Genomic DNA, 13,725 nt, shown 5'->3' with positions numbered 1-13,725 from the left:
TTTCACAACTTTGAATACAGGTGAACCTCAACTTACATTGGTCACTAAATGAACTTAGATTCCTTTAGTGACCGTTTGAACTTACAACGGCACTGAACAAAAAGACTTATGACTGTTTTTCACACTTACAACTGTTGCAACATCCCCATGGTCATATGATCAAAATTCAGATACTTGGCAACTGGCACGTACTGTATTTTTTGGACTATAAGATGCACCTTTTTGCCTCCCAAAAGGGAGTGACAATGTCTGTGCGTCTTATAGATCAAATATTACTGAAGCCCCATCATTTTTTCACAAAAAATGGGCCAAAAAAAGCTTCAAAAACGGGCCAGAAAAAGCCTCAAAAATGGGCCAGAAAAAGCCTCAAAAACGGGCCGAAAAAAGGCTAGAAAAGGCCTGAAAAAAGGGCTGAAAATGGGGCGTGTGAAGGCCAAAATCTTTGTTGTTGTTGTTTTCCTCTTCTAAATGTCTGTGCGTCTTATAGACCAAATATTGCCAAAGCCCCACCATTTTTTCCCAAAAAAGGACCAAAAAAAAAAAAGGCTCAAAAATGGGCTGAAAAAAGCCAGAAAAAGCCCAAAAAAAGACCCTGAAAAAAGAACTGAAAATGGGGCGCACGAAGCCAAATTCTTTGTTGTTGTTTTTTTCCTCTTCTAAATGTAGGTGCGTTTTATAGTCAGGTGCATCTTATAGTCTGAAAAATACAGTATTTATGACGATTGCAGTGTCCCGGGGTCATGTGACCCCTTTTGAAACCTTCTGACAAGCAAAGTTTCAATGGGGAAGTCAGATTCATTTAACAACCGTGTTAGTAACTTAACAACTGCAGTAATTCCCTTAACGACTGTGGCAAGAAAGGTCGTAAAATGGGAAAAACTCACTTAACGACTGTCTTGCTTAGCAATGGAAATTCTGGGCTCCGTTGTGGGCCACAAGTCAAGGACTCTGCTAAACAAATAATTCCCTCAACACTGTCAAACTATTTACTAAATCTGCACTACTATTAATCTTCTCATCGTTCCCATCACCAATCTCTTTCCACTTTTTTTTTTTAATTTGAATTTATATCCCGCCCTTCTCCGAAGACTCAGGGCGGCTTACACTGTGTTAAGCAATAGTCTTCATCCATTTGTATATTACATACAAAGTCAACTTAATTGCCCCCAACAATCTGGGTCCTCATTTTACCTACCTTATAAAGGATGGAAGGCTGAGTCAACCTTGGGCCTGGTGGGACTTGAACTTGCAGTAATTGCAAGCAGCTGTGTTAATAACAGATAGACTTAGTCCGTTGAGCCACCAGAGGCACTTATGACTGTATGACTGTAACTTTGTTGCTGGTAATCCTTATGATTTATATTGATATTGATTGTTCCTGATTGCTTATTTGTACCCTATGATGATCATTAAGTGTTGTATCATTAAGTGTTAAATTGTACCCTATGACCATCATTTGTGTTGTAAATGTTGTATCTTGATGAAGGTATCTTTTCTTTTATGTACACTGAGAGCATATGCACCAAGACAAATTCCTTGTGTGTCCAATCACGCTTGGCCAATAAATTCTATTCTATTCTATTCTATTCTATTCTATTCTATTCTATTCTATTCTATTCTATTCTATTCTATTCTATTCTATTCTATTCTACATGTACCTAATACATAATTCAACTGTTGAATCTCACAGGTTGCTGACGTACCGTAATTTGGTCAGAAAAGGTAACAACCGGAGGCACACTTTGGGCTGCTGTGATAGTAACGGTAAACATCTGGCTATCGAGCTGGTTGTTGTCCGCATCGAACACAGAGAAGTAGAAGACATCGGTGATTGGCTGATCAAAAACAGTTTCAAGCTCGGTGAAATATCTGCAGGATAAAAAAATGGAAGATGTTGAGCTGGGGAGTTAGGTAGGGACACCAAAGTGTACCATCGACAAACAATTTAATCTCCTCTAATTGCATCTTGTTTGCCGTGGGGAATAAACTCACCTGTTTGCATTTTCATATTACTGGAAGGAATGTTAATAGCTATGGGGAGGAAAAATAGTTAACAAGGGAGACTACATTTTATTTCTAACTTTTTTAATCAATCCGGTGCCCTTTCACTCTGCCAGATGGAAGCTGTTGACAACGCAAGATGGGGAACGTTAATAGCAACGCAACTGGGGGGAGCCACATGGAGAAAGCTGATTCATGCATTGACACAAAATTAAAAGTCGGAGCGAGATGAAAGAAATGTCACTGGGATGGAGCCAAACAGTGAAGCAGAAATGTGCAGTGTGTTGTGGCCCGCAAGACTCGGACAATGAAGAGGTTGGGGAGGAATAGAGGACAGTCCTGGAGTCTGGGGAAGGCTCTGATGAGTGCTCTGTGTCAGAGGCAGAGATGGGACCAGGTGTTATGGTCTGTCAGCAGCCTACAGAGCTGGCAACGGAGTCGGACAGCGATGAAGCTGAGGGGAGGCCAGGGCCATCGGAGAGTGAGGTGCGGACTCCAGAGCCCCCAGAGACTGATAGTAGTGAGGCAGAGGAACAGGAGGAGCCTGTTCCTAATGCACGCATGAGCTGCCAGAAGGCAAGAGCAGCTCAAGCAGAGAGGACGACTCAGGAGTAGGGCCAAGAGATGATTGTTCCCCTCCCATAAGGTTTAAAACAGACCAGCACCGATGTTTCAGCTTGCTGGAAAACAACTTTGTAGCTGTGTCCTCTGCTTCGTGTATGTCTTTGTTTTTGTGGCTTCTGGACATTTTCCAGGAAGGGCCTTTGGCAGTTTGCCTAATTGGACTAAGGTTTGTGAGATAACTGAGGGATTTGTGTTGGGAGGCATTTGTTTTACTTTGAGTTGAATGATGCTGGGAATGAAGTGATTCCCAGCTGTTCGAATAAAGTTTGGTTTTTCACGGACTAAGTTTATTACTACCTACTTGGGCCTGGGTCACAACACCAGGGCCATCAGACAGTTAACAGCTACCTTCGGAGTCGGAGATAAGTGGGGCAGAAGAATAGCTGGAGCCTGTTCCTGATGTATGCATGCACAGAGCTGTCAGGAGAAGGGAACAATTATGGGACAAGGGTTGACTCAGAGTAAATGCACAAGGGGACACTGTATGCAGGAGACAATTAGTTTGTTTGTTAGTGTGAAGATTTGCTTATCTGAGTTCGTGCCTCAGAGAGACTCCTTGCCAAGTATTCCATTGTACAGAGTTGGGCCTGGCAACTATCGGCCTGGCAACTATCCAAGGACTGATAAGGTCTGTGGTTGCAATTGACTCTTGAAGGACTATTTGCCGGGACTTTGCTCAATGTGAATGCTAGGAATTCACATTAGCCAAATAAAAAGGGGTTTTTGTTCGGGACAAGGAATCTATTTCGTGATTTGGTGAAGCCTAGGTCAGAACACAGGAAATGAGGAAAATGTTTCCTTCTGGCCTTAAAAAAAAGCCATCGTGGAGGTTCTCAGAGATATATTCAACAGCAGGAAAAATGGATTCCTGGCCCGTTGCCTGAAGGCCACTCAACATCACTAGGTCTGAATGAAAACTCATTGTTTTTGTTAAAAACACATCACTCAGATAAAAACAAATAAAAATTATAAACGGTCCTTTCTTTGTGCCCCCAAAGACATCACATAGAATGGTGCCATTGCTATGTATTCACAGAGAAATGGCACCTGAGCAAGTAGGATCTACCGTATTTCCCAGAAAATATGACCTACCCCGAAAGTAAGGCCTAGCTTGATTTTTACACATATGGCCAACATAAGCCCTACCCCAAAATAAGCCCTAATTAAGACTTCCGCCCACTGCAGGGTGCATGGGTAAAATTTAAGCTAGAGTGGGGATGGGATGTGTGTGGAGCTGCCGTACTATTTAAAGGTAAACGGTAAATGTTCCCCTCACACATATGTGCTAGTCGTTCCCGACTCTAGGGGGCGGTGCTCATCTCCGTTTCAAAGCCGAAGAGCCAGCGCTGTCCGAAGACGTCTCCGTGGTCATGTGGTCGGCATGACTCAATGCCAAAGGCACACGGAACGCTGTTACCTTCCCACCAAAGATGGTCCCTATTTTTCTACTTGTATTTTTTACCTGCTTTCGAACTGCTAGGTTGGCAGAAGCCGGGACAAGTACCAGGAGTTCACCCCGTTACGTGGAACTAGGGATTTGAACTGCTGGACTGCCGAGCTTTTGATCGACAAGCTCAGCATCTTAGCCACTGAGCCACTGTGTCCCTCTGCCCTATTACTTATCTTTGGACAATTACAGCCAGGCCTCGCACACCCCGACACCTGCCTTGCCAGCCCATTTCTTCTGCAGCCGCCAACGCCAGCAAGGCTTTCCTGAAGGCCTCTGCAGCCGATAACAGAGCTCCTCATCCCAGCCCTTCAGGAAAGCCTTGCCAGCTGCAGAAAAAGAAGTTCCCGAAGGCCTATGACAGCGAAAAGGAGGCTGGGGGCGATGCGTGCAAGTGAGGTGAGCCAGTGGACAACATCCCCCACAAAATAAGACCTGGTGCCGTATTTTTGGTGACAGAAAAAAATATATAAGACAGGGTCTTATTTTGGGGAAAATACAGGTAGTAGGTGATGGGACTTTTGCCTACGCTTTGAGGACTGATGGAGAATCTCATGGCCACCAAACAGGAAAGCCCCCATTCCTCCTTATAAAATAAATCATGGTGTTCAGAATTCAGCTGTATTTGTTCAGGCTAGAAACCAGAAAACTGTAAGTTCTAGTCTTCCTTAGGTATGAAAGGCCTCTGGGTTACTTTTGGTCAGTCTCTAGGAGACTGTGGGTTCTAGTTGTTGTGGTCCGCCGCCGGCCCGAAGAGCTGGCAGCAGAGTCGGACAGTGAGGAGGTTGGGGAGGAACATGGGCCAGTCCTGGAGTCAGGGGAAGGCTCGGACGAGGCCTCTGCGTCAGAGGCAAAGAAATGGCCATCTGGGAGGTACGTGCTGCCTCCGGAGCCTCCAGAGTCAGACCTCTGACAGAGGAACAGGGGGAGCCTGTTCCCAGGGCGCGCATGCGCAGAGCTGCCAGAAGGCAAGAACAATTAAAACAAAAGGGACGACTCGGGAGTAAGGCTTGGAGATGATTGGCCCCTCCCATAAGACTTAAAAGAGGAGCAAAGGCATGCGGACCTTTGCAGGAAGCAACGTTGTTCATTCTGTGCAGTTTAAAGTCTGAAGCTCCGTTTGATTCTGGACTCCGTGTGGCTTTGCCAATTAGGTCTTTGGCAGCGTATCAAGGGAGATAAAGGTGGGCGATTATCAGCCTCTTCCCGAAGGACTCTTGACAACTATTTGGGACTCATCTGTGAATGAACAGAATTCACGGCTGTTGAAATTAAAAGGGTGTTATACTGACTCAGGAAGCCTACATCAGAACACTAGTCTTGCATTAGGCATGAAAGCCAGCAGGACCAATCACCAGGAGACTGTGAGTTCTAGTCCCTTCCTGAGGCATGAAAACCAAATGGGTAATTTTGGGCCAATCTCCAGGAGACCAAGTTCTAGTTCTGCCTGAGGCATGAAAGCTGGCTGGGTGACTTTGGGCCAACTGCCAGGAGTCTGTGAATTCTAGTCCCATTTTAAGCATGAAAAGACAGCTGGATGACTTTGAGCCAGTCGTTCTCTCTCAGCCCATCCCATCTCACAGGGTTGTTGTTGTTGGGAAAATAGCAAGAGGATGGAGCATTAGGGCTGCTCACTGCCTTGAGTTATTTATAAAAGTAATAAAAGCAGGCTAAAAAAATATATCGAATCATTCATATTGGAAGTCCATGGCTTTCATGTAGATCCATGCTTTCCTGTTTGGTATGAAGGTCACCGATTTCAATTATTTTTTTGGGAGGAAAAAAACCTACATTTGCTTCTAGCATTAAATGATATATTAGAGAATCTCAGAAGAATAGCTTGGGGGAAGACTCTGAATACTAGAACTTTTTCATATCTCTGCCTGATCTTTTTTTTTTTTTCCAGCCCTTAAGGTCAGGACTCTGTTTTTAAGAAAAAAATTCTGAAGAGCTGATGTCTTTTCTTTCAGGAAAATATTTTTTCCCCCTGTTTCTATAATTCTTGCTTCCTGGTTTCATTCGTTCCAACCTTCACACACCCCCTGGCAGAATATGAAATAAAACCCCGGTTTGTGACCTGTATATTTTAATTGCCAGCTCAAAAACTATTCAAGACAAAGAGTGCTAGGGCTGTTTTTGAAGAAGGCTACACATATAAGGGACGCAGTTGCTCAGTGGCTAAGACACTGAGCTTGTCGATCGAAATATCGGCAGTTCAGCAGTTCGAATCCCTAGTGCTGCGTAACGGGTGAGCTCCCAATACTTGTCCCAGCTTCTGCCAACCTAGCAGTTCGAAAGCAGGTAAAAAATGCAAGTAGAAAAATAGGGACCACCTTTGGTGGGAAGGTAACAGCGTTCCGTGCGCCTTTGGCGTTTAGTCATGCCGGCCACATGACCACGGAGACTCTTTGGACAGCACTGGCTCTTCAGCTTAAAAACAGAGATGAGCACCGCCCCCTAGAGTCGGGAACAACTAGCACATATGTGTGAGGGAAACCTTTACCTTTATACACCATATAGAGGAAAACAAGCCTTGTGACATTCATAACAAGAAAATTAGAGAAAATTCTTGGGCGCAATTGCAAACATTTTACCTGATTCTTTGATGGTTAATGTCTTCCATTGTGAAATTATAGACCTCCGAAGACTCATCTGGTTGCCGGCCAGAGGCCGTCCGCATAAGACTGCCGTACACAGGAAGAGAAATTAGCTGAATCCTTATCTCAGAATCTGGGGAATTGTTATCCTAAAGACAGAAGTGAGATTCAGAAGGGAAAAAAAACACACAGTCATATCCATTAAGATAATCATTGAACAAAATATGAAGGATGCCAGATTTTGTTTTGTTTTTTTGGGGGGTCACCACCACATTACAAAAAAAAGATGTTGAGATTCTGAAAAAGGTGCAAACAAGAGCAACTAAGTCGATTAAAGGCCTGGAGACTAGAACATATGAAGAACAGTTGCAGGAATTGGGTTTGGCTAGTCCAGGGGTCTGCAAACTTGGCTCTTTTAAGACTTGTGGACTTCAACTCCCAGAGTTCCTCAGCCAGCAAAGCTGGCTGAGGAACTCTGGGAGTTGAAGTCCACAAGTCTTAAAAGAGCCAAGTTTGCAGACCCCTGGGCTAGTCTAAAGAAAAGAAGGGCTGGGGGTGACATGATAGCAGTATTCCAATATTTGAGGGGCTGCCACAGAGAAGAGGGGGTCAAATTATTCTCCAAAGCACCAGAGGGCAAGAGAAGAAATAATTGTTGGAAACTAATCAAAGGGAAAAACAACCTGGAATTAAGAAGTTAAAACTTCTTAAAAGTAAGGACAATTAACCAGTGGAACAGCTTGCCTCCTGAAATCGTGGATGCTCCATCACTGCAGGTTTTTAAGAAGAGACTGGACTGAAATGATATAGTCAGTGGTGGGATTCAGCCAGTTCGCACCACATCGGGAGAACCGGTTGTTAACTTTCTGAGCAGTTTGGTGAAACTGGTTGTTGGAAGAAATCATTAGGGCAGAGAACCGGTTGTTAAATTACTTGAATCCCACCCCTGGATATAGGGCTTCCTGCTTGAGCAGGGGGCTGGATTAGAAGACCTCCAAGGTCCTTTCCAAGTCTATTCTGATAGATAGATTGATTGATTAAAAAGAAGAGTCCTACCTTTATTATGTTTGAAAGCTATACGGGAAGTTCTTGACTTGTCACTGGTCACTTATAACCAAGTTTCAAAATTCCAAGAGCTGGCCTTCATCCCTGTGGTCATGCGATCATATTTAGGCAATTGGCAACTGGTTTGTATTCATGGCTGTTTGCAGCGTCCTACAAATTGTGACTTTTTTGGGGGAGGGGGGGCATTTTTCAGCGTTTACTTCCATTTTCGAGAACGAAAGACCCACTGGATATACAGGAGGGCCTCGATGTAGAACAGTTCATTTACTGACGGCTCAGAGTTACAACAGCACTGAAAGAAATGACTCGTGACCATTTTTCACACATTACAGTGTCCCCCTGGTCATGTGATCCAAATTCAGATGAATTTATCAACTGACTCATATTTATGACCATTGCACTATCCCGGGTCACCTTTTGTAACTTTCTGACAAGCAAAATCAGTGGAGAAGTCAGATTCACTCAACAACCGTGTTAGGGGTTTATTAGCAACTGTCACAGGAAAGGTCATACAATGGAGTAAAACTCACTTAACAAGTGCCTCACTTAGCAACAGAGATGTTGGGCTCAAATATGATCATAAGTGGAGGACTATCTGTAATGAGTTCACTTAACAATCATCACCTTCATTTAACAACTCTAGTGTTTGCGTAACAAACACCACAAAAAAGGTTTTAAAAACGGACACGATTGTGTGGATTACCTCTTAACAACTACTAGTAGCATGTTTTACAACCATAATCTTTGGCTCAGTTACAGTTGTAAGTCATGGGCTACCTGCAATGAACATAAATTGAAGGAAAAAAAACTTGTTCCTATGATGTTATTCTGTAGTATTCTGTTTAAATTCTGTTGCACTGATTTTAAAGTTAAAGAAGAGAAAAATACGCAAAGTATTAGATATTGCAATTCTAATTCAATAAAAACTTTTTAATCAGTTGAGTCAATGGATTAATTGGCCTGGTGACCCAATTGATTGGGGGAAAGCTTTGATTTTTTTTTTTTTGCCAATTAATACATTGATTTACAAAGCATTTAATTAATTAACAGAGGTACATCCAATTAGTTAAGTTTTTTTTAAACTGCTGATCATTTTGATTTCAGTAATGTGTTTATTGGCCGCCTTTAATTGAGTATAAATATATTGAAGCATTAAAAAAAAGGTATCCATTAAGCAAAAGATTCAAAACTGCTGATGACTTTGATATGAAAACATTTGCAAACTAAAATAAAACTACGGCTGCAGCACGTTCGTCAATAATCATTCAGCCATAAATATCACAAAATCAATTGTAGCAATAAAGGTTACACATATACAAGATGTTATTCGGAATCAGCCAACCCTTAAGAAAGGCTCAAGTCTTCATTTACGCTAATATTGCTACCTTATTTAGAAGGGGGGAAATATACATAAACAATGTCAGGCATGAAGATGTCTGGTGGCTCAACAGACTAAGCAGTCTGTTATTAACACAGCTGCTTGCAATTACTGCAAGTTCAAGTCCCACCAGGCCCAAGGATGACTCAGCCTTCCATCCTTTATAAGGTAGGTAAAATGAGGACCCAGATTGTTGGGGGCAATAAAAGTTGACTTTGTATATAGTATACAAATGGATGAAGACTATTGCTTAACATAGTGTAAGTCGCCCTGAGTCTTCGGAGAAGGGCGGGATATAAATTCAAATAAAAATAAAAAAAGAACTAGGAACAAATCTTAAGTTCCAGGCAAGCTGATTTATTGCTCGTCCCTACAAACATGAATCTAGTCAACTAACCGTCAATACTCCTTCCTTCCTTCCTTCCTTCCTTCCTTCCTTCCTTCCTTCCTTCCTTCCTTCCTTCCTTCCTCTTCTTTCCTTCCCTCTTCATTCTCCTTTCTTCTTCCTTCCCCTCTTTCCTTCTTTTTCCTTCCTTGCTCTCTTCCCATTTTTCCTTCTTTTTCTTTCCTCTTTCCCTTTCTCCTTTCCTGTCCCTTCTTGGATGCTCAAATGCAAAAGGGGAAACATTTCTCCTTTTGTTTTGTTTTTAGTTTGTTTTGCTAAACCTCTGCCAGTGAAAACGAAGCTTGTGGAGGGCCCACAAGCAGAGGGATGCAGGAGGCCATCGCAGCCGAAAATGGAGCCCAGGAGGGCCACAGGCGACCCTCCTGAGCTCTGTTTTTGCTGGCAGAGGCACTGCGGGCCGGCCCTTTGCTGTTTCCAGGGTGGCCCTGCAGGCCAGATCTAAGTACCCCGTGGGCTGGATCTGGCCCGCGGGCCTTGAGTTCAACACCCCTGATTTACCTGCTGGGCCAGAATACTAAAGAGGCTTCATGGCATCCGATTCTCAGATTAGCTTAATTTTCCTTCAGAAAACAAAGTATCTGCTTAGAAAGAAAGCACTTATTATTTCTCCCTTCCTTCCTTCCTTCCTTCCTTCCTTCCTTCCTTCCTTCCTTCCTTCCTTCCTTCCAGATGTAGGTAGGTAGAACAAGTTAAAACCTTTGTCAGGCAGGAGCAATCAAGGGGAGCTGAGCCTTTTGCATTACAGCCTGGTTTTCTTTATGCAAGGATTGCTTTCCTGGCCCAGGGTCAGCTGTTGTCTACGCATCATAAAAATGCTAATAAACATCAGACTACATGCCCAGATTGTGTTAGCAGCTCTGTGAAATGCCAGAAAGAACAGGCCAGGTTCCCACCTGCCTGAAAGTCAGAACCAGGCATGTTTTTCTAACAGCAGGAAGGATGTTACCTTTGGCTTCCTGGCATAGCCACAGGTAATGTTCCCTTTGTCTGGATGTAAGTTAAAAAATATAGGGACGCGGTGGTTTAGTGGGTAAGAGACGCTGAGTTTGTGGATCGAAAGGTCAGCAGTTCAGCGGTTCGAATTCCTAGTGCCGCATAACAGGGTGAGCTCCCGTTACTTGTCCCAGCTTCTGTCAACCTAGCAGTTCGAAAGCACGTAAAAAAATGCAAGTAGAAAAATAGGGGCCACCTTTGGTGGGAATGTAACGGTGTTCCTAGGACCTTTGGCATTAAGTCATGCCGGCCACATGACCACGGAGACGTCTTCGGACAGCACTGGCTCTTCAGCTTTGAAACAAGCACCGCCCCCTAGAGTCAGGAACAACTAGCACATATGTGCGAGGGGAACCTTTACCTTTAAGTTAAAAAAGAAAGCTAGAACAATTCCGACTCTCTGCAGGCTAAGCAATGCTCTTGGGAGATGATCCGTCTTGTTGCCCCTGAGTGAGATGAGACATGATCCCCACCCTTACCTCCAGAGGTGGTATTCAGAAGGTTCAGGCGAACTAGTAGCGGCGATCGCGGGTGCGTACACCTGCACACCCGTCCCGGTTCCAAGTTGTGCTATTTACGCACGTTTTCGAGGAAGGTGAGCGAGCGAGAAAAGTGCATGCACGGACAGCATGTGCGCGAAGCAAGCGTGCACACATGGGGTGAACCGATGGTAAAGGTAAGTGAAACCCACCCCTGCTCACCTCTATAACACCAAACTCATTGAATCACTAGGACTAAGTGTAAAGGTTTCTCCTGTCCACTTGTGTCTGACTCTTGCGGGGTTCCTCATCTCCGTTTCCTAATTGAGAGAACCATCATTGTCCAAAGATGCTTCCATGGTCATGTGGCCAGCATGACTTTATGCTGAGCTGCATGGAATACTGTTACTTTCCCACCGAAGTGGTACCTATTTATCTACTCGCATTTGCATGCTTTTGAACTTCTAAGTGGCAGGATCCGGAGCAGGAACGGGCACTCACTCCATCGTGCGGCGCTCAGATCTCAAACTACCAACCTTCGGGTTGACAAACCCAACGTCTTAACTGCTAGGCTACCGTGCCTCACCTCTATAGCACTGAAACTCACTGAATCACTAAGACGAATCACTCTCTTCTGGTCTGATTTAACTCTTAAGATTGGTGTAGGGATAAACAGGGAAAGTGTAATGTGAAGTTGAGTGCAAGGACTGTCTGGCGCAGTCAGGAGGAATTTGACCTAAAATCTAGAATTCCACGAAAAAAGCCACTTTTATCTCTCAAACAAAGGTTGAAAAGCATTATATTCTTGATTAAATTATCTTTCCATTGATATATAATTTTTTGGTACTACTCCTCCCAAAAAGTGGTTTTATTGGCCATCAAACTTCAAAAATACTTTTCCCAAAAGTTTTCCACAATTTTGGCCACTACTATAGGAGGAGGACCAAACCAGGTGGTTTTCCTTGGTTCTTCCCCTTTTCCCTTCTGTCTGAAATGAAAAACCCTACATCTTCCATCTCCTTAACTCTATGACTGCTTCAGAGATGGGTTTCAGCAGGTTCTGACCAGTTCCGGAGAACCGGTAATGGAAATTTTGAGTAGTTCAGAGAACCAGTAGTAAAAATTCTGACTGGCCCAGCCCCCATCTATTCTCTGCCTCTCAATTCCCAGCTGATCAGGAGGAAATGGGGATTTTGCAGTAATCTTCCCCTGGATTGGGGAGGGATTGGAGATTTTACAGTATCCCCCCCCTGCCACGCCCACCAAGCCACACCCACAGAACCAGTAGTAAAAAAAATTTTGAAACCCACCACTGGAAGCCACCAAAGATACCCAAATATTAAGATACAGATGAAATTTGAGGGGTATATAAAAAAAGATTAAATGCTTACAATATAAGCAAAGTGGGATCGAGTGATGATCACAGAGTTTTTACCGGCCACAGTGATACTCAACGAGCAGCTAGGATCCAACCTTGGCCCATTAATGTTCACTGGAGTTACTTCCACTTTGAGCAAAACGAGGTCTTTGGTAGTGCCGTCAGTGACTGAAATTTCCACGCTGTCTTCTCTCGAGGATGAGCCATCGTGAAGATAATGCAAGGCGTTCCTGGTGATTTCCTCATAGGTGAAACTATCACCTTCCCGGAAAGACATGGTAAAATCAGAATTTATTCCTTAACAGAACATGGAGAGATCTCTCTTACTCCTCTAAGCAAATGCAGAAACGTGCTTTGGTCTAACTACAGACCTCTCTGTGAATTTACCATACTGACACTGAATGAAATGAGGAAGCACCAATTTTGTTCAAAGTTGGAATGAAGCCAGGTACAGAAAAGTTTTTCCTTGGTTATCCAGAAGTTCGGCTTTAATGGCTAACAATTGAGAAGACTCTCGCTTCATTCATGGAGTTCAGCAGATATGACTTCCAGAATTTTCAGCGTATTCATACGAAGCCAGTTTAGTTTAATGATTAAGGCATTAGGCTAGAAACCAGGGGACAGTGAATTCTAGTCCCGCTTAAACATGAAACATGAAAGCCAGCTGGGTGATTTTGGGCCAATTACCAGGAGTCTGTGAATTCTAGTCCCGCTTAAACATGAAAGCCGGCTGGGTGATTTTGGGCCAATCACCAGGAGACTGTGAATTCTAGTCCCGCTTAAACATGAAAGCCGGCTGGGTGATTTTGGGCCAATCACCAGGAGACTGTGAATTCTAGTCCCGCTTAAACATGAAAGCCGGCTGGGTAACTTTGGGCCAATTACCAGGAGACTGTGAATTCTAGTCCCACTTAAACATGAAAGCCGGCTGGGTAACTTTGGGCCAATCACCAGGAGACTGTGAATTCTAGTCCCACTTAAACATGAAAACCACCTGGGTGATTTTGGGTTGATTATAGGAGACTGAATCCTAGTCCCAACATGAAATGGAATGCAAAGGTGGGGGGAATGGCATCCAGCATGGTCGGTTCCTGGGAGACACTGTTCCCCCCTCAAGGACACCCCAAGCAGATGTCCCAGCATGGCCGGCTGGTTCCCATAACAAAATGAACAGAAGTGACTGGTGGATGTAATGGACTGGGGGTGGCCCGTAGGGAAAGGCGGGAGGGATGAGGAACTATGCTTGCTTTTGCGTGAGAAGCCCAGAGCTGGTTTCAGTTCTTCTGTGCAATGTGGTTTAGTCAGTAAAGTTTATATTCTTAATAAAATAATGTCCCAGGAGTTTCTTGTTCTGGAT

At 43.9% G+C, this 13,725-nt stretch overlaps 1 protein-coding gene across 1 annotated transcript in view; it reads right to left on the bottom strand.

Annotated features, from left to right (window-relative positions):
• Positions 1-13,725, bottom strand: part of FRAS1 (Fraser extracellular matrix complex subunit 1) — a 548,508-nt gene that overhangs the window by 111,855 nt on the left and 422,928 nt on the right. The window contains exons 37-39 of the mRNA XM_058193082.1: positions 12,382-12,629; positions 6,667-6,818; positions 1,704-1,869 (exon numbers count right to left, since the gene is read on the bottom strand). Of these exons, the coding sequence (XP_058049065.1) occupies positions 1,704-1,869; positions 6,667-6,818; positions 12,382-12,629 (566 nt within the window). The remainder of the gene's footprint in view (positions 1-1,703; positions 1,870-6,666; positions 6,819-12,381; positions 12,630-13,725) is intronic.

This window comes from Ahaetulla prasina, chromosome 8, assembly GCF_028640845.1.
Source record: "Ahaetulla prasina isolate Xishuangbanna chromosome 8, ASM2864084v1, whole genome shotgun sequence".
Lineage (NCBI taxonomy): Eukaryota > Metazoa > Chordata > Lepidosauria > Squamata > Colubridae > Ahaetulla > Ahaetulla prasina.
This window is presented reverse-complemented; position numbering and strand designations above follow the sequence as displayed.